The following is a 27814-nucleotide window of genomic DNA, read 5'->3' as shown; positions in this document are numbered from 1 at the left end:
AAGTCACCAATAGGTCTTCTCTACGACCAGAAACTCTCGCACCAGGAGGTGTGCTTTAGCTGACCCCTAAACAAAAAAATATGTTTTTTGTTTTTTTTTTATATCTTTTTATGTCTATGTGGTATTAAGATTTAATAATCAACACATACTATCTCAAATTGTATACAGTTCATATCATTTTAACCTTATGTAATTCTCGATTGAAACATTCTAATCACGCATCTACTATTTTCCTTTAATGGACCACTTTCGAGTTCATCCGTCACCGGAAAAAACTCGTCAATTATACGCGCCTTTATCACCGTCATTTGTGCGTTTAGCGAGTGGTTGGAAAACTATAAATTCTATATTGAACGAATTATTCGGCAAATTTAATTCTCAAAATTGACAATCAACACTGCTGTCATTAGGGAATTGTCAGTAAGTACCTACAGAGCAACCATTATTTCTAGTTTATCCTGCACAAAGACGATCACCAAGACGCTTGATGAACGTAAATAGTGCAGGGATACAGGCGAGCCCCTCTATCTGGTAAATGACGTCATAAAGGCGTGCATAATTGACGAGTTTTAGCCGGTGACGGATGAACTCGAAAGTCGTCTATTGATGTAGTGTGTCAATCACAATTTTGAAATTTAAATAACCCAAAACAAAAGCTTTATGTTTTACTAAAAATTACCTGCATTCCATCCTCTACTGAATAAATCCAAATTAGTCACTATAGAGTTGATGTTGGTCATCATTATCTCGGAATGTAGCATGCATTCCTTCTCTGTTGAGTTCCATGCAAGTCTACTACAATCTTCAAATTGAGAACAAGTGCTCGCGCATTCAATTAATGAAGTCTCTTTTACTGTTAAAAAGAAGGAATTTGTTAAATTACATGCATGCATCATTTTCTTATATTCAACAAGTAACGAGTACGTCGAATAAAACTCAAGGAGAGTAAAAATGCTCAGTTGGAGAGGAAGTTTTGCACGCATGTTAAATTCTGATCACAAGATAGTAAATTAAAAACAACACGTTTTAAATTTCATGTTTTAAAAGTGAATACGTTTTAAATTTCATGTTTTAAAAGTGAATCAAACTTCTACAATTGAATTTGTTTGGTTAGAATTATCCTTTAAATCTCGTTAAAAGGTTATCATTTTAAGTATAAAAAAATCATTACTTAAACAATTCACAATGCATTAGTCAATTAAAATATATTCCGTAACACTTTTAAATGGGAAATAAGAATCCTGTACTATACATTGATTAAATTCAACTTTATAGTTGCTTTATAGAATTTAATTGCAGACAATAGTACCATTGTGATACAACTATCATTTTAACTAATTTATATAGACTACCAGTCACACATTATCAAGAATATAATGCACGATCATAATTGATTTAAGTAAATTTAAAACATGAAGTAAAAAAAACAGGAAACATTTGTTGCTAGGCATTTTAATAAATTAAATATACAAAAACATATTGACTTGGATTCAAAGAACACTTAAATAAAAGTATTTATTATTGTCAGGAAAGTGCTTTTATCGTTCAATTGTCAAACTTTTGAACAATTAAAGGTTAAACAAATAAATGTTTTCTATTATATGTTTTAATAAATTCAACTTTTACAACATTCAAGCCACCACATAATAAAACACTGGTGTTTTTAAAGGTCAAAAGAATATTTTTTTACCATAGCACAATGACAAAATGACGGGATAAGATGAGATCTTGCCACGTCAAATAGATATAACCTTAAAAAACAACTATAGTGGCACAATAACACAACGACAAAATGTATAAGTACTGAGCCACATCAAATGAATATTAAAACTGATTTATTTTTATTCTAATTTTATTGTTTAAGTTATCACCCCTATCATTACGATGGTTCGTCCATCACAAACATCGAATGCTGCGTTTACAAAATGTAAACCACATGCTTTCAGTTAAACAAATAAATGTTTGCTTTAGAAATAAATCGCATGTTGTGCAAACCTTTATGTTCATAATTCTTTCTTCGTAACAGTTCATGATTATGGGTCTCTTCTGCGCCTGTACTGTCGATTTCTTAAAAATAATAATAGAAACAATTAGTTTGATTTAAACAACTTAAGTTTTAGGTTGTGTGTGTAAATTTCTGGATTAAAAGCAACATAAATACATAGTCGGAAGATATCAAATGTATATTCACTATCTACGATCAAGAGAAAAAGCTCGGCGAGCCTCCATTTTGTTGTATTTCTTAAGCTCACACACATTATTTATATATTTTATCCAATTATGGACCCGTTTGGGTTTTAAATTTCATACAAAGATTACAATGATTTGTGTTATAACAATAAAATACATTACATTGGAACACTGGTCAGTTATTGGATACACATAGAGGAAAAAAGAATATGGGAGACAATCAAGTTATATAAGGATTATTCCCCTTTAAACAGATATGTTGTTCCAAGCTGCTTAAAAATGCTGCCCCAACTGATTAGATATAACGGTAGTTTGATGAGTCTTTTGTAGACTAAACGCGCGTCTGACGTATTTACTAAATTAAGTCTTTGTATCTATGATGAGTTTATTATCTCCCATTTACATACAGAAACCAATAACTAGATATTTATGTATATAATGTTTTTATGAATTACAAGAATACGATAAGCACATTAGTGACCTGACTGACTGCGGTTTCTTAATGCATATATAAGCATTTATAATACAAAGATGAAATGAGAATACACAAAGTTCAAGTTGTGTATTTAATTTAATTATTTGAATTACAATAACTTGATAAACTAAAGGAAATTTAGCCATTTTAAAAGAATTTGCGGATCTCAATTGAAATCTCTGAATAAGAAAAATACTTAACTAATCTATGTAGGTAAATACTCAACTATTTAAGCTATACATATGTTGTGCAAACAATAATTCCCGACATTTATCATATACTGGACAGTTTATTGAAAACTGAACTCATCTTCGCTATCATTATGAAAGCAGTCATTACATGTCCTCTGTGACCTTTCTATAGGTTTGTTCTTATGCCTTGCTTTTCCCACTCATGATTGGTGGGCACTTATACGAAATTTAACTAATATATGTAAATAAAAACCGTTATGATCTTCGAGGAGTTACAGAATATCTTCTATACTATTAAACGAGAAGACCTCATTGTCGGTGTCGCTTATCTTCTTTCCACAATAGATTAATCAACACGCCTTTGTGTCCTATATGTACAGTGCATACATGTAGTCGCATTTGTCATCTATTCATATGATTATTCAGATTGAGTTATTTTCGGAGAAAAACGAGAAAAAAGGCATCCGGATATTGTCCCGTCATTGGACGAAATTTTAAGTCTGATTATGGTAGCAATAAACAGTTAGGAAAAAATACTCAAATTTGCTCTTATGAATTTTACCATTCCCTTTTCATTGCTTTCTTGCAATATCAAGCTTACTGTTTGTGTCATATATGGGCATATGTATGTAATCAAAATCTTCCATAGATTTTATTTTCAGTATATAAAATGGTAAAATATAATTTCTTTTTGGTGTAACCATGGCAACAATCTGCATTTATTTGTTATAAAATATTGCAAAAAGGGGGGGGGAAAGATGTCTCATATTTCCCCAAAATTTGGCTAAAAGTAGAATTTCAATCGCTTGAAGTAATACCTTTTCTGAAACTGTGTACATATATCATTCAGGAAATCCAATGAAAATCATATGTCTTTCGTCTCATTTTTTTGTAAAATTGCGTCAAAAACTTCGTGTAGAAAAAGAGTGTTTGTAAACAGTACATTAATTTCTGGCCCGATGGCCGGTCTAGCTATGAAATACGGACTGTCAAACAGAAAGCAGCCCATAAAACATGTAAAGAATAATCTTGATGCTCTTATAAACCATCTTTGAAGGCTAAATTAGCACTCATCTGTCTAAAAATGAATTTTATTACACAATAACTTTCCTATTTGAAAAATCCACAGGGGCCATAATGCGAAACTAAACTCCTAACTGTGTATTGCTACCTATACTTCCGGTTTGCGTTTTTCTGTATACTGTATTTTAAGAATTCTATCTGCTATCATTTTCAAGTTTACTATCCACGGCGGTCACATAGTTTATTAAATAGAGAGGATCTGTATACTATATCAATGACCACCATGGATCGATTAGTAAACTTAAAATTGAAAGTAAATACACTATATTTAATTATATAGTAATGAATGTTCAGATAAGCGCTAAAATTATTCAAGTGAACTTTTGATACTTAATTATTCAAGTGAACTTTTGATACTTTACTTAAAATTGAAAGTAAATACACTATTTTTAATTATATAGTAATGAATGTTCATAATAAACTGATCAGCGCTAATATTATTCAAGTGAACTTTTGATACCTTTTCTGAAATTCTCCAGTTATTAAATCTTTTACAAAATTCATTGATTACAAAAATAGAAGATGTGGTATGATAGTCATGTTGAGACAACACTTCACAAGAGACCAAAATGACAGAGAAATTAACAACTAAAGGTCACCGTACGACCTTCAACAACAAGCAAAGCCCCGATACCGCATACTCCGCTTTAAAAAGGCCCCGAACTGACAAGGTAACACAATCCAAACCAGAAAACTAGCGGCCTTATTCATGTACAAAAATGAACGAAAAACAAATATGCAACACATAAACAAACGACAACCACTGAATCACAGGCTCCTTACTTAAATGATCGTAACATACTCAATGTATTATGTTCATATTGAAATTGATAGAAAACCAAAATTGGGAATTTTGCATATAAAGGAGGGATAATAAAAAATAAACACACATTATCCTGTCCCCAATAACCTTTGACTTAATATGATACTTTTGCTGAAATTCTCCAGTTATTCAATATTTTCCATAATTCTTCCAACAACACTTAACACACTTTCAACTACGCTCTGAATGCCCGCAGTTTATTTTGGACGTATATAACATTGACATTGAACAAAAATGGAGATAAATAACTCGAGAATTACTGTGAAAAACAACCAAATCAAGACAGAGTGAAAATTTCTCCCAATTTACGGTGAGCAGGGCCAATTGCATTGGAGATAAAGAATGACCAAACACTATGTCCAGTATTTGCATACACACTTTTTACACAAAAAAGACCAATGTTCTGAATCTCTCAACTAAGAAACATCACCTCAGCTTAGTAACTTGAGATGGCTAATGATTACACAGTGAAATAATGCTCAAGTTAACATGTATTTTGTAACTATTATTCAATTTCAGTACTATTAGTTTAATATATTAGTTATAATTTGTTACAAGTTTTACAATATGACTGCACTTAAACATATAGTTTTTGGTTGTACTTCTGGGGGGTCCCGTTTATACGATCATATAGAACTCAACATGTGCTTTGGAACACATTTTAATACCCATGTACTTGTGAGACCAGGGGGGAAAATAGCACAAATGTATGTAGATTTCAAAGATGAAATTGTATCAATTGAGCATACTTATAGTAGGGTTATATCAGCAGCAGGACTGTGCAACCTTTCAGAAAAGGTTAGCCATTAAAATGGTACAGAGATGAGGTATTTAAGAGGAAACAGCAATGTCATTGATATTGTCTCTGAGTTAAACAATATTCAATAAGATTTAACAGCAAATAATATACCGGTTTAATTCGATCCAATTGTCCCAGCCTGCATACACAAATACAGGGATTTAAACCTAAACAGATATCCATTAAAAAAACAGTATTGGCTAAGGTACATCATATTTTCAGATGTTGAAATGTACCAAATGCAAACAGAGCTGGAATTGGACATTAATTACATCAACCAGGAAATCATGGATATAATTACAGATATAACCAGGGGGGTGTTCATACATCAGATGGGACAAAACAATGTTAAACATGAAAATCAGAAGAAACAAGAAATAACACCGTTTGAACTACCAAAATCTGTATGATGGAAGTACATCCTACAGAGGAGTTATGTAGAGTGGAACACATATATGTGTGCCTCTACACAGCATGAAATTTTAAAACAATATTTTTTATAGGAATTTATGGTACTACGGGTGTCTAAATTTTTACAAATATATTTTTAATAAAGGTATATAATCAGCATGTTCAAGGTAAATGTTCTTTTTAAGGAGGCTCGAGGGTATAAGATTTTCAGAAAAATATCAAACATTTATTTTTCATTACAAATTTCATTAATTGCCTTTAGTAGTTGTTGCTTAATCATATGGTTAAAAATTTATTCCAAAAAATCAATTCGTTTTGGCCCCAGGTGACTTTTAAAATGTATATATCATTGAAAAAGCTCCAAATTATCTCCCTTTGTGCAAAAATGCCATTTTTTTGCTTTAAAAATTGAAATATCTTTTTTAACTCATCGGTGACCTATATTTTTTAATATAATTTCCATAAAAGCTGTACTTAAACTAAATTATTTTGAAATTTGAGCGATTTCTGTAATAAATTTCATTTTTTATTTCGATATTACCTTTCATTTCTCGATGATATTTTATCGTATGTTTTTCTATGTTGTAATGTTATGCTAATGTTTCAGAAAAAGGGAGAAGGTTTGGATCCATTAAAACATTTAATCCCGCTGCAAATGTTTGCACCTGTCAGGAATCTGATGTACAGTAGTTGTCGTTTGTTTATGTAATATATACGTGTTTCTCGTTTCTCGTTTTGTTTATATAGATTAGACCGTTGGTTTTCCCGTTTGAATGGTTTTACACTTATGTCTAGTAATTTTGGGGCCCTTTATAGCTTGTTGTTCGGTGTGAGCTCCGTGTTGAAGGCCGTACTTTAACCTATAATGGTTTACTTTTTGAATTGTTATTTGGATGGAGAGTTGTCTCATTGGCACTCACACCACATCTTCCTATATCTATATAAAAAAAAACATATTTGAAACATGTCCAGACATGCAAGAGGAGTGCTTAGAAAGACACCAGATCTATCTTATATCTGGTTTATGCTTATTGTTGTAAATAATTAAAATAGTTCAATATAGTAGATGATCTAAGGCCACCCTTAAGAAATTGTTTGTTTGGCATTGCCTACCCACACTATCAGCAGGTGGGTAGGTAGGTAGGGAATTTTTTTTTTTTTTTTACATTGAGCTTTATATTTTCCAGACTGGTTTTCACAGGATAAAAAGAGGAAGATATGACATTAAAGTATCTGACAGATTTATTAAATGCAACATATTAAAGGAACAAACAGCAAGAACCAAATTCTTTTTTTTCATAATAAAACATTTCAAACTAATATGTATCAAAGTCTATAAATTCTTTATTGGGTTTCTCTTTGGGGTTTCTTTGCTAGCTGCATGGCACTGTACACACACTGGCAAAACCACTCGGAATGTTTTCATAAGTTCCTGATCCTTCTGCTGCACAATGGCAGCACATGTCCTTCCGAGTGTTGTTGGCAGAATAATATGGGAATTCAATATGGGGGTTGCAACTAAGCTGCAGTCTTACAAATACTAAGCCTTGCAGTGCATCTCCTATATGAAATAAAATATAAATATGTTTCAATGTGTCAGACAGAGGTATCTGAAAAACATGTATTAAACTTAACATTTAGTATTAATAAACATGAATTCACTAAACCATGATCATAATGAGGTAAAAGTCAGATTGTGAAAAAAACATTGAATGCAATATAATACTATCAAATTCATTCATTGACTGTGTTTAATGAGTACAGAATTCTATTTGTTTTGCAATAGAAGATGCAAGTAGCCATTGAAGTACTATCAGGCTAGCACTGCCTGTCTCACCGAGTTCAGTTTTAAACTTCAATGCTTCAATGGAAACTATTAAAGTGCATTTCTAAATAAATGATCTTATACAATTAAATATGTGTCTCTATTATAACACAGTGTTTCTGTGTTTCTTTTTTGTCTTTTTTTTTTTGTCTATACAATGTACATGTATCTTCAATGTTAACTGTCAGAATCATTTTAACCTGGCATTGGAAAAAAGGCAGAATAATTTTTAAAAGCAATACCATCAGGTGTAATTAAAGCACCACAGGTGTAATCATGTTTTTCTAGCAATCTTGTGAGACTTCTGGACTCTCTTACTGACAGCTGTTTTTTGGAATACAAACATCTAGGTTTCCCACATTCAACACAAGTAACAGTTTTCCTCACGTTTTGAGCAGTTAGTTGGTTGTTCTTCACACCCTAGAATATAGAATTTTATGAGGATATAAGAAGAGAGAACAAAATACTTTAATATTTGTCAGAAAAACAAATCAAAAAACTTTCAACATGTTTGGGTCTTTTGAGTACATTTCCAAAGGCAACACTAAAATGACACTAGCATATTAGCAGTAATTACTTTACCCTTTTCCAGGTTTAATTGTAAAGATTGTTGTTTACCTATGCTTGATAGTTTTCTGTCAGAGTGTCATATTTTAAAAAATATCATTTTAAGTTCTTTTTTATGTTTATTATTAATTTTCCACACATACTCATTGTTGAAGGCCATACAGTGACCTAAAGTTAATTTCTGTGTCATTTGGTCTCTTGTATAGAGTTGTCTCATTGGCAACACACTATCTTCTTTTTTATATACTCTTTAAAAAGGAAATCATGTTAAAATTACAAACCTGAAGTGCTTCGGCAACAGAAGCTACTGTTTGGTTTGAAGATGAGGGCCTGTCCGAATCTGTTGTTGTTTTCCCAATAACATCCGTTAGTGGCTGAAAATGATCTTTATCATGTGATAACACAGGATCAGGTTATGGTGGAAACTCCTGTTGCTGACACCGCCTTGGTCTACAGCATTCTGCATTCCCACATTTACGTATTTGGAAAATGTAGTTTCGCTGTAGACAATGTGTGGCCAAAAATTTCTGGTAATCTGAAATAGAAAAATATCATATCACTAATACATATTAACATGGTCAGGTTGGTGTTGTGCATGAGCCAGGAACTGCTGGTACCTGCTATTGTAGGTGTTTGCATTTTTATTTAGTTTGACAGTGAAGACGCATTTTGTGTCTTGGGCTCTGACATTTATCTGACATCATCTCTTCTTTTTTTCAATTATTAAAACTACTGTCTGTTGTTTTGTCTGACATTGTTTTGTTTATTAAAGTTTGGTGTCCCTCATATAATTGTCTACTTATATGATGTACTATAAATCTGACTTGAATAACATGTGGTATGAGCGCTAATGAGACAACTCTCCATCCAAGTCACAACATATAAATGAAAGTTAACGTCAAAGTATGGCCTTCAACACAGAGCCTTGGCTCACACTGAACAACAAGCTATAACTTAAGTACATAAGTAAAACCTAGTTTCAAAGTACCTGCTTTTTGGGCTAGATCCTTCATCTGATATTTCCCAATTTCTATAGCTGCGTCTATATTATGTACTTGTGATTCAAACTCAAAAACATTCTCATCAGAAGATGCTTTATGACATTTGAATGGTTGGCCTTTTAATTCCAATCTTTCAGTACGGTTTTGTAGAACTTCAATGATGGGTCCAAGTGATTCAAGCCATTCTCCTTTTAGATTTGGTACTCTTTCTGCTTTCTTTCTAATTTCAGCCATAGAATTTACAGACCTGAGAACTTGTTCCATATCTGAAGTACATTCTGATCTGGCAAGTGCTGCATTTTATAATGCAATGTTAAGTGTACTCATGATTCTTTCCACAGGATTAATCCAGGAGTGCCCAGGAGCAGTGCGACCAGCAATAAGAATATCTAAAGTTTTTGAATAGTATGAATAATGACAGTTTCACAGTGTGATATGTGATACGGTGGTCGGGCCCACCGTCTGAAAATAGCATGAGTACAGGTGATACCTCTTCTGCAAATAGTAAATTTTTTTGCATTTCAGCAGCATGACGCCATGGACTGCTGGCTTGGAAAATAGAATCTTTATATGTAACATTTACTTTTCCTTGGTAAAATGACCCTCCTTTTTCTTCAGGTATTTGAAGGAGTAATTGAACCCTTGCTTGACACATCATGGTCCAAAGCACTCAGAGTTGATCCTGTTGGAACCAAGCTTTTTTTGCCTCGAACACCTGTTGACACATATTGGTGTGGTTCGCCAATGTCAATTTTAGATTTATCATATATGCTTAAGAATGTTACATGTTCACAATACATTATTGCATAATTCCCTCATGTACTTGTATTGTGCTGCACAATAATGATCATCTTGGTGTGACAAACGTAACTGTCTTGTTTGTACTTTAAATTGTAAGGGAACCTTTGATTTATACAGCTTTGATGTATTAAGATAAGAGTTTTTGGGAGTGAAAGCAAATAAAACAGTGGACTCGCTTGGAATGGGTGTTTCTGGTTCTATATCATTTTTCACATCATTGATAAGGTCTCTAACTGAAATGTATTTTGCAAGATGCTCAATTCCGTGACGTCTTTCGTCTGCTGCAGACATCTCATCAACCTTAGTTTTCAATAAATCAAAGAAATTATCAAATGTATCCCCAGGTCTTCCCTTGTTCAAATGGCGAAGATCTAAAATAAGATAGCATGTCGAACTCTCGAGTCCATAGCAGGGTTCTGATCTGATGTAGCATCCATAGTCAGGTCTGAGTATATAGAACGTAGAATGTGCTTTGGAATGCTTACAGCATTGAAGTTGCTGTATTTATTTATGTAGTCTCTTCTCATACGGCGGGTATGATATTCTGGTAACTTTGGTTTAAGTGTGTCTATGACCTTAAGTGCATCATTCATGATCTCATTTATACCCCTCTGTTGAGGAACTTTCCATATGAAAACTGTGGATCCTACAGATCCTCCTTGGTTATAACTTAACTTATTGCTAGGTTGAGACAGTTGCAGGTTTTGCAAAAAACTGTATCTGGACCATGATGTTTTCAGTGAATCCTCTATGGACACATGGATGTCTTCATCCAAGTACATATATTCGTAATAATCAAGTTTTAGCATTGCTGAATCAAGAATGGAGTACTTTCTATCAACAATTGATACAGATGGAACATGTGACAGGAAAGCATTTTTTGCAACTTCACGAACTAGGTGTTCTATGCCTTGTCTTTGTTTTTGCTCTTCATTTGATTTATCTAAGTATGCGGAATAGGAATTCAAGCTTCGTGAGAGATAAATCAAGTCAGTTTTAAAATTGTTCCAAGTTGTAGTACATGGTAATGAAAGAACGTCAAACAAGAGAGAACTATGGAGCTTCAGAGTAGCAGCATATAAAACAGGGGCTTTCTTTTTATGCTTTCTCCAGTCATTGTAGCCACAATATGAATTCAAAAACCTGCAACACAAGAAGACAATATATAATCAAACCGAACACAAGTTTTAATAATATTTAAATTTCATGTCATTGAAGTTAAAACAGAATATTCAGTAACCATTGCCAACCCAAATTTTACATTCTGACATACTGCCAGTAATAAAAACATTTGATGTATATTTTATAATCTTTGGAAAACTGTACTTCGAAAAAACATTTTCTAAAGCAGCATTTCAATGTCTGATATGTATAAATTTATATATTGAATAAAAAAAATATTCTCTGACATCATATGTCTGTCTGTCTGTCAGACAGATAGAATATATAATGGTATTGTTGGACATCAGTGTAAACTGGACACAAGTTCTGACATAACTAGTTTTTAAAACTTAATTCTATGTTTTACATTTATTAAAGTGTTAAATTTTAATCAATATACATTTAATAATTAAATCTGCAGAGGTAAAAACACACCGTGTTGGAATACTATATGAAGGATCCTTTTGGCATCTAGTTTCAAACTTGTCTTTGCTTCCGTCAATGTACCATAGAGCATTTACAATCACACCAACATGCTTCTCAATTGTACTATTAAACATTGAATTTGGGGAAAATGCCTTTTCTGTAACCATCTGGTTTACCAAATCATTATACAGCTTATCTTTGGCTGAAAAATAACAAAAAAAAATAGTTTCTGTGGAAACTATTTTTAAAAATATATAGCAAAGTTGCCAATACAAACCACAGACATGTGCCAGCAGGAAACTGACATTAACCATATAACATTTCAGACATGAAAACTGAACGTTAATTTTGACTGCCCATTGAACAGAGGCTTGATGTTGCATTTTGAAGTTGTAAAGTTACTATATTGTAAACGGCTTGATTATTATGCAGCTCCTTGTACAACTAGACCATGATAAAGATTTGTTTGATGAAAATGTGTTGCATGCCAGACAAACTTGTTTTACAGATATGCTTGGCAGGGTTGTAATGCTTGTATGATTACCACTTCCAGGGTTCTGGACATGCACATGATCATGAGCCCTTAACAAAAATTGGAGGGGGAGGGGTGATCAACACTGCCCAGGTACACTAGATACATTTATAAATATGTTGCAATCTGACAAATATCTTTTCTGTGTTAAAGATGTCAGATCTTATTCTGAAATGTTTTAAACAAATGAAGGGGGTAGTAAATTCAATGGAGGGGGTGGTAATTAATTCAATATGACACAAGATGCTAGTCTTTTTATAAATATGTATGTTTTGTACCAGGCTAGCATCTACTGGTACAAAACTACTAACCTGTAAATCTGGGACCATTTTGGTCTTTAAGTGTTGGTGCTTTTTTGCAGCTCCCCCGTTCTGTCATCATCATTTTGAAAGCATCGTTTTGACTTTTAGGTGCTTTTTTTTCTGTGTCAGGGCAAAACTTGTGAATGATAAACCTTACGTATTTCAGAGATTTATCAAATGTTAAAGCAACAGAAATTTGTTCTGTCATATCTGGGTGGAAAGCTTCTATCCCGTGAAGAGACGACGTCAAGCAGACATCGACTGTGTCTGCTTTTCCAAAAGTAAAATCAGAGTCCTCTAAAAGGTCTTTCAACACATCCTCCCACGATTCTTCCAAAGAATAACTAAAAATCTTGTTTTTTATGAAATGTTCACCCCCCTGAACTGAAGCATTGCAGCATAGTGGGATGCTTTCCGCTGCCGTCTCTTTGACATTATATTTTCATATTTTTGCAGACATTTTTCTATTCAATGTCAGTTAAACGTTTGTTCTTAAAACAGAATACAACAAACGCTTTAACGATCTTGATTTGGAAAAAGTAAAACCCGGAACAAAATCCGCGGATACGATCAAAATTCCGGCACGATTCCGATTTTTTTTTATTACAAAAAAAAATAAATATCTGAAATGCAAAAAAAATATTTGGGCGGCAGGTTTTCCAGTGGGTCGGACGGCAATGCCAGACAAATGAAATTTTATTTTAGGCCTGATTTAGAAAAAAACTGCGTTGGTGAATACGAAAAATTGAACTGATTTACTTTTCTATATTCAAGTAACGAGATTTCAAGATGGTAACTATGGATCAAAGTTACTATGGAACAAAGTTCAAAGACTTGGGACAAAATCAAAATTTAGAATAATAAAAAGTATGACAACTGAAGCACTGTAAATAACTACATTATTTGTATGAGAGACTCACAGGTCACAGTGCGAGGACAAGACACTGCAACCGTTTAAATGACAGGACATGAAGAGGTGAACAGTCACTTATCTTATTATACACCTTGCTTAGAGCAGCAGAATAAGACATCATGAATACTATCAACAAGTAAACAAAACAAATTATCAAAAGGTAAAATCATTATTAAAAAAGAGGGACGAAAGATACCAGAGGGACAGTCAAAATCATAAATCGAAAATAAACTAACAACGTGTAATTTTATTTTTATCTTCCGAACTTGCATCCTGCAATTAATGGTCATTTTAAAAATGCAATCATAAATGGTGGAAATTTTTAACTTAACCTTCATTAATGGAACATCTGATCCGCCACCTTCTTATACCAACTTGAACAAAGTGAACAGACGATATTGAGAGTGATAGTGGTCATGGACGTGGTAACTATACTGAAGCATCATGTAAAGGGGCCCTGTTGGGAAGTCGTTTCAAAATATTTTACTCACGCAGTGTACTTACTTAAAAAGTAATTGCCAGATTACCCTTTCGTTGTTTTAATAGAGTTGGTGCAAACAGATGAAAACTTAACTCTACAATGAAAGGTCAAAGGACATGAGATGCAGCTACAAATTGTAATAAAAGACGTACTTTTTTTTTTATTTCATCTGATGAAAAAAGATCAGATTTACTTCATAGGCAATATTTGAAAATGAAAATACAACTGTAATGGAATAAGCGTTGTCAAAAGCAGGCCAGATTTCTATCGCAATTGCTGATGTTCATATTAACTTGTCTGAATATTTCATACCAAACACAATTCAATATACTGCTAGACCTCTGCCTGCCATTTTAGATGCACTAAATTAGCAAAACATTGTCATGGATACGAAATAAAGATTAATGATGATTTAAAATTTTCCATCAGCTTTAGTTGCACAAAAGAGGTCTGAAAGGTTGGCATACAGTCACTGAATTTTATCTGAAGCATTAGTTGTACCCGCTTCCTACCGCTGAAGTCATCTGTCTGTAAAAAATGTTCAAACTTTAAAAAAAAAATGAAAATAAAGAAAACATTTGTAACAATTCGAAGGTTTCAAAAGAAGAAATTATACAATTAATTAAGAAGATATCAAAGATGAAATTGTATCCATTGAGTATAATAATATTAGGGTTATATCAGCAGCAGGACTGTTCAACCTTACAGAAAAGGTTAGCCATGAAAATGGTACAGAGTTGAGGTTTTTAAGAGGCAACAGCAATGTTATTGATATTGTCTCTGAGTTAAAAACTATTCAATTAGTTTTAACAGCAAATAATATACCTGTTTAATTCGTGCTAATTGTCCCAGCCTGCATAACAAATACAAACCTAAACAGATATCCATTAAAAAAACAGAATTGGCTAAGGCACATCATATTTTCAGATGTTGAAATTGATCAAATGCAAACAGAGCTAGAATTGGACATTAATTACATCAACCAGGAAATCATGGATATAATTACAGATATAAAAGGAGGAGTGTGTTCAAACATCAGATGGGACACAACAATGTTAAACATGAAAATCAGAAGAAACAAGAAATATTACCGTTTTAACTACTACAATCGGTATGATGGGAGTACATCCTACAGGAGTTATGTGATGAGTGGAACTCAAACATGTGTGCCTCTATACAGCATGAATTTTTTTTTTAAAGGAATTGATGGTAGTTTGGGCGACTAAATTTTTACAAAAATATTTTTATTATAGTTCTATAATCAGCATGTTCTAGGTAGAGGTTCGTTTTAATGTACTCTAAAAACTTGGAATCACTTATCTTGTTTTTCATCATATATAACATTTTAAAACATGCCCAGACATGCCAGAGGAGTGCTTAGAAAGACACCAGATATATCTTATATCTGTGGTATGCTTATTGTTGTAAATAATTAAAATAGTTCAATGTAGTAGATGATTTAGTGTAGAAAAAATTGCATTGGTGAATTCGAAAAAATGAACTGACTTTCTTTTTCTATAGTCAAGTAACAAGATTTTAAGATGGTTATAATTGATCAAAGTTACTATGGTACAAGTTTCAAAGACTTGGGACAAAATCAAAATCTAGAATAATAAAAAATATGACATTTGAAGCACTGTAAATAACTATGAGAGACTCACAGGTCACAGTGCGAGGACAAGACACCTCAACCGTTAAAAGGACAGGACAAGAAGAGGTGAACAGTCACAGTCACTTTTCTCATCCTACAACTTGCTTAGAGCAGCAGAAAAAGACATCATTAATACTATCAACAAGTAAACAAAACAAAAAGTAAAATCACAAAAATACTGAACTCAGAGGAAAATCAATTTGGAAAGTCCATAATCACATGGCAAAATCAAAAAACAAAACGCATCAAAAACGAATGGACAAGAACTGTCATATTCCTGACTTGGTACAGGCATTTTCAAATGTAGAAAATGGTGGATTGAACCTGGTTCTATAGCGCTAACCCTCTCACTTTAATAACAGTCTCATCAAATTCCGCTACATTTACATGATGCGTTAAATAAACAGTCACAATTAATAAAATAGTCAAAATATGGGTACATCAGTCATTATCGTATACCAATTTTAAAAGGAACAATTTAACAGGACATTTAGATTTTAGAAATTATTATAAATTAAGGAATGTATCTCCCTCATGCAAAGCTCCGATTCCTTTCACGGATTTGGCTATATTTTTTGGACCTTTTGGATTATAGCTCTTCATCTTTTATATAAGCTTTGGATTTCAAATATTTTGGCCACGAGCATCACTGAAGAGACATGTATTGTCGAAATGCGCATCTGGTGCAAGAAAATTGGTACCGTTAATTTTATTACTACCACTGGGTCGATGCCTCTGCTGGTGGACTATTAGTCCCCGAGGGTATCACCAGTCCAGGAGCCAGTACTTCGGTACTGGCATGAAAATACGGATTTTTTGTGTTATTTAAATTTGCTGTTACAAAATATTAGAAATTATTATAAATTAAGGAATGTATCTCCCTCATGCAAAGCTCTGATTCCTTTCACGGATTTGACTATATTTTTTGGACCTTTTGGATTATAGCTCTTCATCTTTTATATAAGCTTTGGATTTCAAATATTTTGGCCACGAGCATCACTGAAGAGACATCTTTGTCGAAATGCGCATCTGGTGCAAGAACATTGGTACCGTTAATTTTATTACTACCACTGGGTCGATGCCTCTGCTGGTGGACTATTAATCCCCGAGGGTATCACCAGCCCAGTAGCCAGTACTTCGGTACTGGCATGAAAATACGGATTTTTTGTGTTATTTAAATTTGCTGTTACAAAATATTAGAAATTATTATAAATTAAGGAATGTATCTCCCTGATGCAAAGCTCCGATTCCTTTCACGGATTTGGCTATATTTTTTGGACCTTTTGGATTATAGCTCTTCATCTTTTATATAAGCTTTGGATTTCAAATATTTTGGCCACGAGCATCACTGAAGAGACATGTATTGTCGAAATGCGCATCTGGTGCAAGAAAATTGGTACCGTTTATTTTATTACTACCACTGGGTCGATGCCTCTGCTGGTGGACTATTAGTCCCCGAGGGTATCACCAGCCCAGTAGCCAGTACTTCGGTACTGGCATGAAAATACGGAGTTGTTTGTGTTATTTAAATTTGCTGTTACAAAATATTAGAAATTATTATAAATTAAGGAATGTATCTCCCTCATGCAAAGCTCTGATTCCTTTCACGGATTTGACTATATTTTTTGGACTTTTTGGATTATAGCTCTTCATCTTTTATATAAGCTTTGGATTTCAAATATTTTGGCCACGAGCATCACTGAAGAGACATGTATTGTCGAAATGCGCATCTGGTGCAAGAAAATTGGTACCGTTAATTTTATTACTACCACTGGGTCGATGCCTCTGCTGGTGGACTATTAGTCCCCGAGGGTATCACCAGCCCAGTAGCCAGTACTTCGGTACTGGCATGAAAATACGGATTTTTTGTGTTATTTAAATTTGCTGTTACGAAATATTAGAAATTATTATAAATTAAGGAATGTATCTCCCTCATGCAAAGCTCTGATTCCTTTCACGGATTTGACTATATTTTTTGGACCTTTTGGATTATAGCTCTTCATCTTTTATATAAGCTTTGGATTTCAAATATTTTGGCCACGAGCATCACTGAAGAGACATGTATTGTCGAAGTGCGCAACTGGTGCAAGAAAATTGGTACCGTTAATTGTATTACTACCACTGAGTCGATGCCTCTGCTGGTGGACTATTAGTCCCCGAGGGTATCACCAGCCCAGTAGCCAGTACTTCGGTACTGGCATGAAAATACGGATTTTTTTGTGTTATTTAAATTTGCTGTTACAAAATATTAGAAATTATTATAAATTAAGGAATGTATCTCCCTCATGCAAAGCTCTGATTCCTTTCACGGATTTGACTATATTTTTTGGACCTTTTGGATTATAGCTCTTCATCTTTTATATAAGCTTTGGATTTCAAATATTTTGGCCACGAGCATCACTGAAGAGACATGTATTGTCGAAATGCGCATCTGGTGCAAGAAAATTGGTACCGTTAATTTTATTACTACCACTGGGTCGATGCCTCTGCTGGTGGACTATTAGTCCCCGAGGGTATCACCAGCCCAGTAGCCAGTACTTCGGTACTGGCATGAAAATACGGATTTTTTGTGTTATTTAAATTTGCTGTTACAAAATATTAGAAATTATTATAAATTAAGGAATGTATCTCCCTCATGCAAAGCTCCGATTCCTTTCACGGATTTGGCTATATTTTTTGGACCTTTTGGATTATAGCTCTTCATCTTTTATATAAGCTTTGGATTTCAAATATTTTGGCCACGAGCATCACTGAAGAGACATGTATTGTCGAAATGCGCATCTGGTGCAAGAAAATTGGTACCGTTAATTTTATTACTACCACTGGGTCGATGCCTCTGCTGGTGGACTATTAGTCCCCGAGGGTATCACCAGCCCAGTACTTCGGTACTGGCATGGAAATACGGATTTTTTGTGTTATTTAAATTTGCTGTTACGAAATATTACAAATTATTATAAATTAAGGAATGTATCTCCCTCATGCAAAGCTCTGATTCCTTTCACGGATTTGACTATATTTTTTGGACCTTTTGGATTATAGCTCTTCATCTTTTATATAAGCTTTGGATTTCAAATATTTTGGCCACGAGCATCACTGAAGAGACATGTATTGTCGAAATGCGCATCTGGTGCAAGAAAATTGGTACCGTTAATTTTATTACTACCACTGAGTCGATGCCTCTGCTGGTGGACTATTAGTCCCCGAGGGTATCATCAGCCCAGTAGCCAGTACTTCGGTTCTGGCATGAAAATACGGATTTTTTTGTGTTATTTAAATTTGCTGTTACAAAATATTAGAAATTATTATAAATTAAGGAATGTATCTCCCTCATGCAAAGCTCTGATTCCTTTCACGGATTTGACTATATTTTTGGGACCTTTTGGATTATAGCACTTCATCTTTTATATAAGCTTTGGATTTCAAATATTTTGGCCACGAGCATCACTGAAGAGACATGTATTGTCGAAATGCGCTTCTGGTGCAAGAAAATTGGTACCTTTAATATTATTACTACCACTGGGTCGATGCCTCTGCTGGTGGACTATTAGTCCCCGAGGGTATCACCAGCCCAGTAGCCAGTACTTCGGTACTGGCATGAAAATACGGATTTTTTTGTGTTATTTAAATTTGCTGTTACAAAATATTAGAAATTATTATAAATTAAGGAATGTATCTCCCTCATGGAAAGCTCTGATTCCTTTCACGGATTTGACTATATTTTTTGGACCTTTTGGATTATAGCTCTTCATCTTTTATATAAGCTTCGGATTTCAAATATTTTGGCCACGAGCATCACTGAAGAGACATGTATTGTCGAAATGCGCATCTGGTGCAAGAAAATTGGTACCGTTAATTTTATTACTACCACTGGGTCGATGCCTCTGCTGGTGGACTATTAGTCCCCGAGGGTATCACCAGCCCAGTAGCCAGTACTTCGGTACTGGCATGAAAATACGGATTTTTTTGTGTTATTTAAATTTGCTGTTACAAAATATTAGAAATTATTATAAATTAAGGAATGTATCTCCCTCATGCAAAGCTCCGATTCCTTTCACGGATTTGGCTATATTTTTTGGACCTTTTGGATTATAGCTCTTCATCTTTTATATAAGCTTTGGATTTCAAATATTTTGGCCACGAGCATCACTGAAGAGACATGTATTGTCGAAATGCGCATCTGGTGCAAGAAAATTGGTACCGTTAATTTTATTACTACCACTGGGTCGATGCCTCTGCTGGTGGACTATTAGTCCCCGAGGGTATCACCAGCCCAGTACTTCGGTACTGGCATGGAAATACGGATTTTTTGTGTTATTTAAATTTGCTGTTACGAAATATTACAAATTATTATAAATTAAGGAATGTATCTCCCTCATGCAAAGCTCTGATTCCTTTCACGGATTTGACTATATTTTTTGGACCTTTTGGATTATAGCTCTTCATCTTTTATATAAGCTTTGGATTTCAAATATTTTGGCCACGAGCATCACTGAAGAGACATGTATTGTCGAAATGCGCATCTGGTGCAAGAAAATTGGTACCGTTAATTTTATTACTACCACTGAGTCGATGCCTCTGCTGGTGGACTATTAGTCCCCGAGGGTATCATCAGCCCAGTAGCCAGTACTTCGGTTCTGGCATGAAAATACGGATTTTTTTGTGTTATTTAAATTTGCTGTTACAAAATATTAGAAATTATTATAAATTAAGGAATGTATCTCCCTCATGCAAAGCTCTGATTCCTTTCACGGATTTGACTATATTTTTGGGACCTTTTAGATTATAGCTCTTCATCTTTTATATAAGCTTTGGATTTCAAATATTTTGGCCACGAGCATCACTGAAGAGACATGTATTGTCGAAATGCGCATCTGGTGCAAGAAAATTGGTACCTTTAATATTATTACTACCACTGGGTCGATGCCTCTGCTGGTGGACTATTAGTCCCCGAGGGTATCACCAGCCCAGTAGCCAGTACTTCGGTACTGGCATGAAAATACGGATTTTTTTGTGTTATTTAAATTTGCTGTTACAAAATATTAGAAATTATTATAAATTAAGGAATGTATCTCCCTCATGCAAAGCTCTGATTTCTTTCACGGATTTGACTATATTTTTTGGACCTTTTGGATTATAGCTCTTCATCTTTTTTATAAGCTTTGGATTTCAAATATTTTGGCCACGAGCATCACTGAAGAGACATGTATTGTCGAAATGCGCATCTGGTGCAAGAAAATTGGTACCGTTAATTTTATTACTACCACTGGGTCGATGCCTCTGCTGGTGGACTATTAGTCCCCGAGGGTATCACCAGCCCAGTAGCCAGTACTTCGGTACTGGCATGCAAATACGGATTTTTTTTGTGTTATTTAAATTTGCTGTTACAAAATATTAGAAATTATTATAAATTAAGGAATGTATCTCCCTCATGCAAAGCTCTGATTCCTTTCACGGATTTGACTATATTTTTTGGACCTTTTGGATTATAGCTCTTCATCTTTTATATAAGCTTTGGATTTCAAATATTTTGGCCACGAGCATCACTGAAGAGACATGTATTGTCGAAATGCGCATCTGGTGCAAGAAAATTGGTACCGTTAATTTTATTGTGTAGTTTTTAGGAAATCTTGTTAGATGACAGCTGCTATTTTTGCAAAATAGGTACAATTTGGGTACCGTTACATTATAGTGCTAACCCTCTATCTTTGATGACAGTCTCATCAAATTCCGTTATATTTACAATGTTGCGTTTACTAAACCGACTCAATAAATAAGATAGTCAAAATATGAGAACAGCAGTCATCTCCGTATAACAATTTTAAAAGGAACAATTTAACAGAACACAAAAACATCTATCTACAAACACATTTATTGATTTGCGTGCCTGACGTCAGAAAATTTTATACGTCACATATATTTGACGTTCAATGTACATACAAACAATTTTAAAATTTCACATAGGCAATGTGACCATACAGGGAAGTATGTAAGAATAAATTTCAGAAATAAACCGAGATTTAAAATAGTCAAACAATTATATATAGAATTTATAAGAATCCACAAATAGCTAATTTCACTACAGGATTGAATGATTTTGACGTTTATGGTTCAACGCATTTTGTAATTCGTAATAGAAATATATCATAATGACATGAACAAGGACAATATCATACTGACGGGATCTTTTTAAGTACAGAGTCACATTATAAGAACCAATGAAACACAAAAAGTTGCATATACAATACACGCCACCAAAAAATGAATGACAATACAAGCACATTGACGAAATGTATAAGTACCGAGCCACGTCAAATATTACATAAATCAATCCAACAGAAAAAAAATAATATTAACAGAAGAATCTATACATCAAGATCATCATGTATTACTTGTGAAGTTGATACAGAATATTTATCAATCCAACAGAAAAAAAATAATATTAACAGAAGAATCTATACATCAAGATCATCATGTATTACTTGTGAAGTTGATACAGAATATTTATCAACAAGGTCTTGGTGAAGTTGGTATATTGCTACTAAGTTGGGAGAAATGTATTATTTCAAAATTAAAGTCGTCTCGTTTGTAATCGATTCTGTTACTGAGATGACTGTATAAGTCAAATTCGAGCTATAAGTCTAAAAATGAAGCGGAGTCTGTTGTTTCTTAAATTTCTAGTTCTGAGGGATATATTAAGGCATAGATTACCTTAGCTGTATTTAGCAAAACTTTTAGGAATTTAGGTCCTCAATGCTCTTCAACTTCGTATTTTATTTGGCCCTTTTAAACTTTTTTGGATTCGAGCGTCACTGATGAGTCTTTTGTAGACGAAACGCGCGTCTGGCGTATATATAAAATTTAGTCCTGGTATCTATATTGAGTTTATTTAATAAAGGCCAATCAGATAAGTTCGGATTGTTTATGGAAAAAACATCATCAATATATCTTAAAGTGAAATTAAATAATCTGGCTTCTTCGATTCTCTTGAATTTGACAAGTGTCTAAAGGAACTCATATTCATATGAAAATAAGAAGAGGTCGGCAAGAAGAGACGCATAGTTTGTTCCCATAGGAATGCCGAAAATTTGTTGGAAAAGTCTACCTCCAAACTCAACAAATAAGTTGTCGATAGGAAACTCCAGCATACTGACCACTTGTTCTGTGTAGCATGTTTTACCTTTTTGTTAGTTACTATTAACGAAATAGCCTTATGCAATTCCAAAGTTTTAAACTTATGGCGTATGTTACCATTTTTATGTCGAAAGACATTGTGGATGATTTCCTTTAGGCAATTTTTTAATTTCAAATGGGGAATGGTGGTATACAGGGTTAGAAAATCAAAAATTGTGATAGAACTTATTCTAGAAAAAGACCGAGATTTAAAATTGTCTAGAAGTTCTTTAAAAATTTTAAGAATCCACATATAGTTAACATACGCGAGTAAACAGTTTCACAGTATTTCGGAAGACCCTCTTTCACTGCAGACAGAATTTTAGTCAATCTAATGGACAAAACTTTAGTGGAACATGAAGATGAGCCAGCAATATACCGTTGTTTGTACGGAATTTTTTAAGTTAGTATCCAAAACAAACAAGGTAAGTCCTCCGATTTGGTGTTCAATGTAATGTTTCTTGAAGCCATGAAGAGTCGACTTGTAATTTGCTAAAATCTCATCCTTAACATTTAGTTTCATGACGTCACAATAAGGCATCGCTAACACGTGTAGATACAAGATAAATTCCTGCGGTACGTGTCCTTAATTTCAAGCAAACATTATTATGGATAAGAGCTGACTTCCAAGCAAACATTATTATTGATTACAGCTGACATCTTGAATGGATTATTATTCACTTTTGTTTGGGTGTTAAAAGAAAAGTACACCTTATCGGTAATCCCGGCTGACCCAGTCGCTTAATTTCTGACGTCTGCTACAATCTCTATTCCAGTGAAGCGTCAAATATTTTATTGTATGACGTCAAGAATCTACGGAAACGTGTGAGAAATTCAGTAATGTCGAACAAATAGCGATAAGTTGTATTTAAAACGGAAGGTTCCTAATGAAATGGCAAAATCCATCAAACGGATGAACAACTGTCATATTTCTGACTTGGTACAGGTATTTTCAAATGTAGAAAATGGTTGATGCTACCCTGGTTTTATAGCGCTAAACCTCTCAATAATAATAGACACATCATATTATGTAGAAGTATTTGTGAAAAAAAAAGAGCTTTGAGACCAACTTTTCCTTGCGACGGCTCAGTAAATTTCACAGTCCCTTTCGCAAAATACAAATACGCCTCTATAACATGATAAAGCTGAGCTCAAAACCAAAAATGATGACAACATTTTGAAAACCGATAATAAGTGGTGGTTTTATCTGTATGTGTTCTCGGTGAAAAAAATGCCTTATATTCCCTTATTATAAATAAAGGCAGCAGTAGTTTACCGATATCCAAAACTCATAAATCGAAAGAAAAAAACACCAATCACAGTCACAAACCAATACCGAAGGAAACGCATTAAATATAAGAGAATGATTACACGACATTAAAATGTAAAATACAAAGAAACGAACTAAGTATTTGAAAAAATCCGATGAGAGTAACAAATATAACATCAAAACTGAATATATGAATTTGGGATAGAAAAGTACCGTGACACGTCTTATAATAATTTGAATTCACATTCAAATATAAGAGGAAATAAACACGACGTAAAAATGTCACACACACAGACATAAACTATAATATAACAATGACCATATTCCTGACATTAAAAAAAACAAAATTGGGGGTTGAACAGTTCTGTGTTTTCTAAACAAAAACAAAAATGTTCTTAATACTGTTATATCAACACCTTAACATACAGGAGCTGCATAACCCAATTGTCACTTTGATCTTTGCCCGACTAGCAGTCAACCCCTCGTCAAAGTATGGCATTCAGTAATATTTGCTAGATGTACAAGTACACAGTCACGTCAGTTCAGATTTAGGAACTTAACATCCAATGGCTCGTGGTAAAAGATTGCAGCGCTTTCATAACTGTTTGAGGTCTCCTTAAGTTGATCGTTGCAGTATCAAATGTTTGTCTTGAGATCCAATCTACCCGTGAATGGCGTTTTATTACAGAACCGCCATGAATATAATGCCACTGGAGTCCAGCAACCACATCAATTAAACATCAATTAATGTTAGGACAATTTTGTACCGTATTTTCAGTCTTTTGTTTCCACGAAATAAGTTAAAAGGTTAGGCTATTTTTTCGAACATGTTTAATGTAAGCGGCCAAAGTATGATTCTCACTTCCTTTATACGGTTATTTTAATAAATTTCCCTTTTTTTTCTCGAAAAAGTAGGTTCATTTCCCAGGACTAGATTATCTTAGTCGTATTTGACAGAACCGTTTTGCGATTTTGGGTCCCAATGCTCTTCAACTTTGTACTTGTTTGGCTTTACAACGTCTTATTTAGACGAATGCGTGTCTGGCGTATTAAATTATAATTCCTGTACTTATTTCGGCTTTCTTTTACACTAAACTTGGTACATTCCCAGAGCGTTCGTACGAACACTCTCCAGTACATGACGGAATAAGCTCGGGTGTCTTACAATATTATGTTCAGAACAATTCTGTTAGTAATGGTGATAAAAATGTCCTAAAATGATATATTTTATCTGAGTCGCCCTTTTCAAACTTTCATCGTCACGTAATATAACCAATATATATATAGAAATATATGTTTATTTCCTGACTTCTACCGTTTTGTCAGTACAAAATCCTGTAGGATTAGTGCAATTTTTTTTGTCGTTAAACAACTACCTTAGACAGTGAAAAGTAAAATCACAAAAATACTGAACTCAGAGGAAAATCAATCTGGAAAGTCCAAAATCACATGGCAAAATCAAAACGCATCAAAAACGAATGGACAAGAACTGTCATATTCCTGACATGGTACAGGCATTTTCAAATGTAGAAAATGGTGGATTAAACCTGGTTCTATAGCGCTAACCCTCTCACTTTAATAACAGACTCATCAAATTCCGAAAGCGACATACTGCAATAAACAAATTGTATCCATATCAATCAAAACCTGTGTTTTTCAAAGGCAGGTTAAAATTTTCGAAACTTCATCATGATTGTTTAATCTTGTAAGATCTTACTATTGAATTACTTCTTTAAAAAAATTATCATGTTTTCAATAAGCATGAAATAATTACTACTGAACGTTAGTCTTTGTCTCATGCCATTTATTACAACTTTGTTAGGAGTAAAAATCGCATTAAGAAAAAGAAATGTTTGGGTTCAGTTCCAGGTTAAACATCCATTGACTTTAACGTCATCACAGGTGTGACTGCCATAAAAATAAAATAAATCGCAAATAGGTTAAGCTATTAAATAGGATTATATCACACTCTAGAGCTATTACACATCTTGTAAACAAAGTTGATAATATCGAGGAAACTATTAACCGTAAATAAATATAAAGCTGACAAAACAAAAAAAAAACGTGGTTAATACAGGATCAATTGGTTGAAAAAAGAAAAACAATACTATAAAATACGGAATTACAATCACTGAAATAAAATACAGCTTGCAAATGGGAAATATGTCAAACGAGACACCAGCGGAAGGCCACTAAATGGTCTTCACTTCAGTTAACTATCGCTGTACTTATTTCACTTTCTGTGACATGCCTATATATATTAAAAATGTATCCCTCTCCTTTAAAAATACAAAAGTAGGATTTTTTGGCAAGATTATTAAACATGAATTAAAACACTTTGCCCTTTTTTCATATAAAGAAACTTTATCACACATGACAATCTAGGTATAGAAATGTATTTCTGATCAGAAATATTCATAGCTCTTTACATATTGATGCGTGTATGCCTCTGCTTGCTTTATCAAAGTTATCTTTTGAATACGATATACAAGTGAGTGACACTTCCTTGTTGTCGCCTCCAATAGATACCAAACAATCACAATGTCTCGGGCTTATGTAAATAAAGGCAACAGTAGTATACCGCTGTTCAAAACTCATAAATCCATGGACAAAAAACAAAATCGAGGTATCAAACTTAAACCGAGGGAAACCCATTAAATATAAGAGGAGAACAACGACACAACACAGAAACGGACCAAGCCTCAGACAAAATCCCACTAGACTAACAAATATAACATATAAACCAAATACATGAATTTGGGATAAACAAGTACTGTGCCACGTCTTATCTAAAGATACATGATGAACAATCTATAGAAAATATCCCACTTATGGCCTTAAAGTCATTAGACTTTCTAGTCAGTTTTGTTGTGCTCGTACTCCAAAATCATCCAAACAAATCTTGGATTTCATGTTACGAGTATGATTTTTGTGCTTCGAGCACTAAGCAAAGTTTTCTGACTTCAAGGCCTGTGAGTTGATTATGGAGAGAGTCAAACCCAACACTCCGTAAGGAATACTAGTTGGCATGTCAGATAGCTTAATTGGTACACACAGGTCATGTAATGCATAATGCATTGATTGACCACACTGGGATTTATATGCAAATTTACATTTTATACCATTTTCATTCTGCATAGTTATACATTAATAACGGAGGTTCCTTGATATAAAATCGCACATGTGATTCCTGTTTGACTTCAATGTTAACATTAGAGAGCAAAATCAGGGAAGGTGTATCAAGTTTTACTAGGACATAATGAAATATATGGTTTCCGTTAAAATGTTCGATTACAAAAACTGTTTTCAAATGTATAAAACGTGTTAAACTTTCCTTCTAATAAACACAAACCCAACATTTTTGCATGATTAGCCAAACAAAATTATTAAAAAATTTACCTTATATAGAGATGCCAAAACTTCAGTGCGTTTTGAAAATAGAATAAAATAATTTCACTTTTGAAGATACACACAGCATCCTTCATATTACCTTTCGAGTTACGTGAAGGTTCCTGTTATTTACATTTATATGTTTAGTTGACGCGCTTTATTACTCCGGTCTCAAAATTATTGATTCTATTGCTTTGTTATTCGTTATTTTGATAGTAAGCATGCAGTAATAGGCTGGTTCGGTAATGTAGTTTGTGTTATCCTTTAAATAAATATAGTGGTTTAATTTTTAAATTGTTATTTGGATGGAGAGTTGTCTCATTGGCACTCACACCACATCTTTCTATATCTA

General features: G+C 33.7%; 2 protein-coding genes and 1 pseudogene across 2 annotated transcripts in view; 1 reads left to right on the top strand and 2 right to left on the bottom strand.

Annotated features, from left to right (window-relative positions):
* Window positions 1-7277: 7277 nt before the first annotated feature.
* Window positions 7278-8777, bottom strand: LOC134717699 (uncharacterized; annotated as a pseudogene).
* LOC134719483 (uncharacterized) lies at window positions 8757-9712 on the bottom strand. The gene is made up of 2 exons (XM_063582470.1): window positions 9353-9712; window positions 8757-8899 (listed from the first exon to the last, which is right to left on the bottom strand). Exons 1-2 carry the CDS (start codon window positions 9627-9629, stop codon window positions 8778-8780), a joined length of 399 nt encoding a protein of 132 aa, XP_063438540.1. The 5' UTR covers window positions 9630-9712; the 3' UTR covers window positions 8757-8777.
* Window positions 9713-15629: 5917 nt separating this feature from the next.
* Window positions 15630-27814, top strand: part of LOC134717698 (peroxidase-like protein) — a 39212-nt gene continuing 27027 nt past the window's right edge. Inside the window, exon 1 of the mRNA XM_063580192.1 lies at window positions 15630-15793. Coding sequence (XP_063436262.1) covers window positions 15630-15793 — 164 coding nt within the window. The remainder of the gene's footprint in view (window positions 15794-27814) is intronic.

The sequence above is a fragment of the Mytilus trossulus genome, chromosome 5, assembly GCF_036588685.1.
Source record: "Mytilus trossulus isolate FHL-02 chromosome 5, PNRI_Mtr1.1.1.hap1, whole genome shotgun sequence".
Lineage (NCBI taxonomy): Eukaryota > Metazoa > Mollusca > Bivalvia > Mytilida > Mytilidae > Mytilus > Mytilus trossulus.
Note: the sequence above shows the minus strand (reverse complement) of the source record. Positions and strands in the feature narration are given on the sequence as shown.

What these genes read in the sequence shown, in the direction of transcription:
- LOC134719483 (XM_063582470.1), bottom strand. Translation starts at nt 9,629, where the DNA reads ATGGAACAAGTTCTCAGGTCTGTAAATTCTATGGCTGAAATTAGAAAG. An exon ending in GGATCTAGCCCAAAAAGCAG is followed by an intron (nt 8,900 to 9,352) that starts GTACTTTGAAAC and finishes TTTCTATTTCAG; the next exon opens with ATTACCAGAAATTTTTGGCC.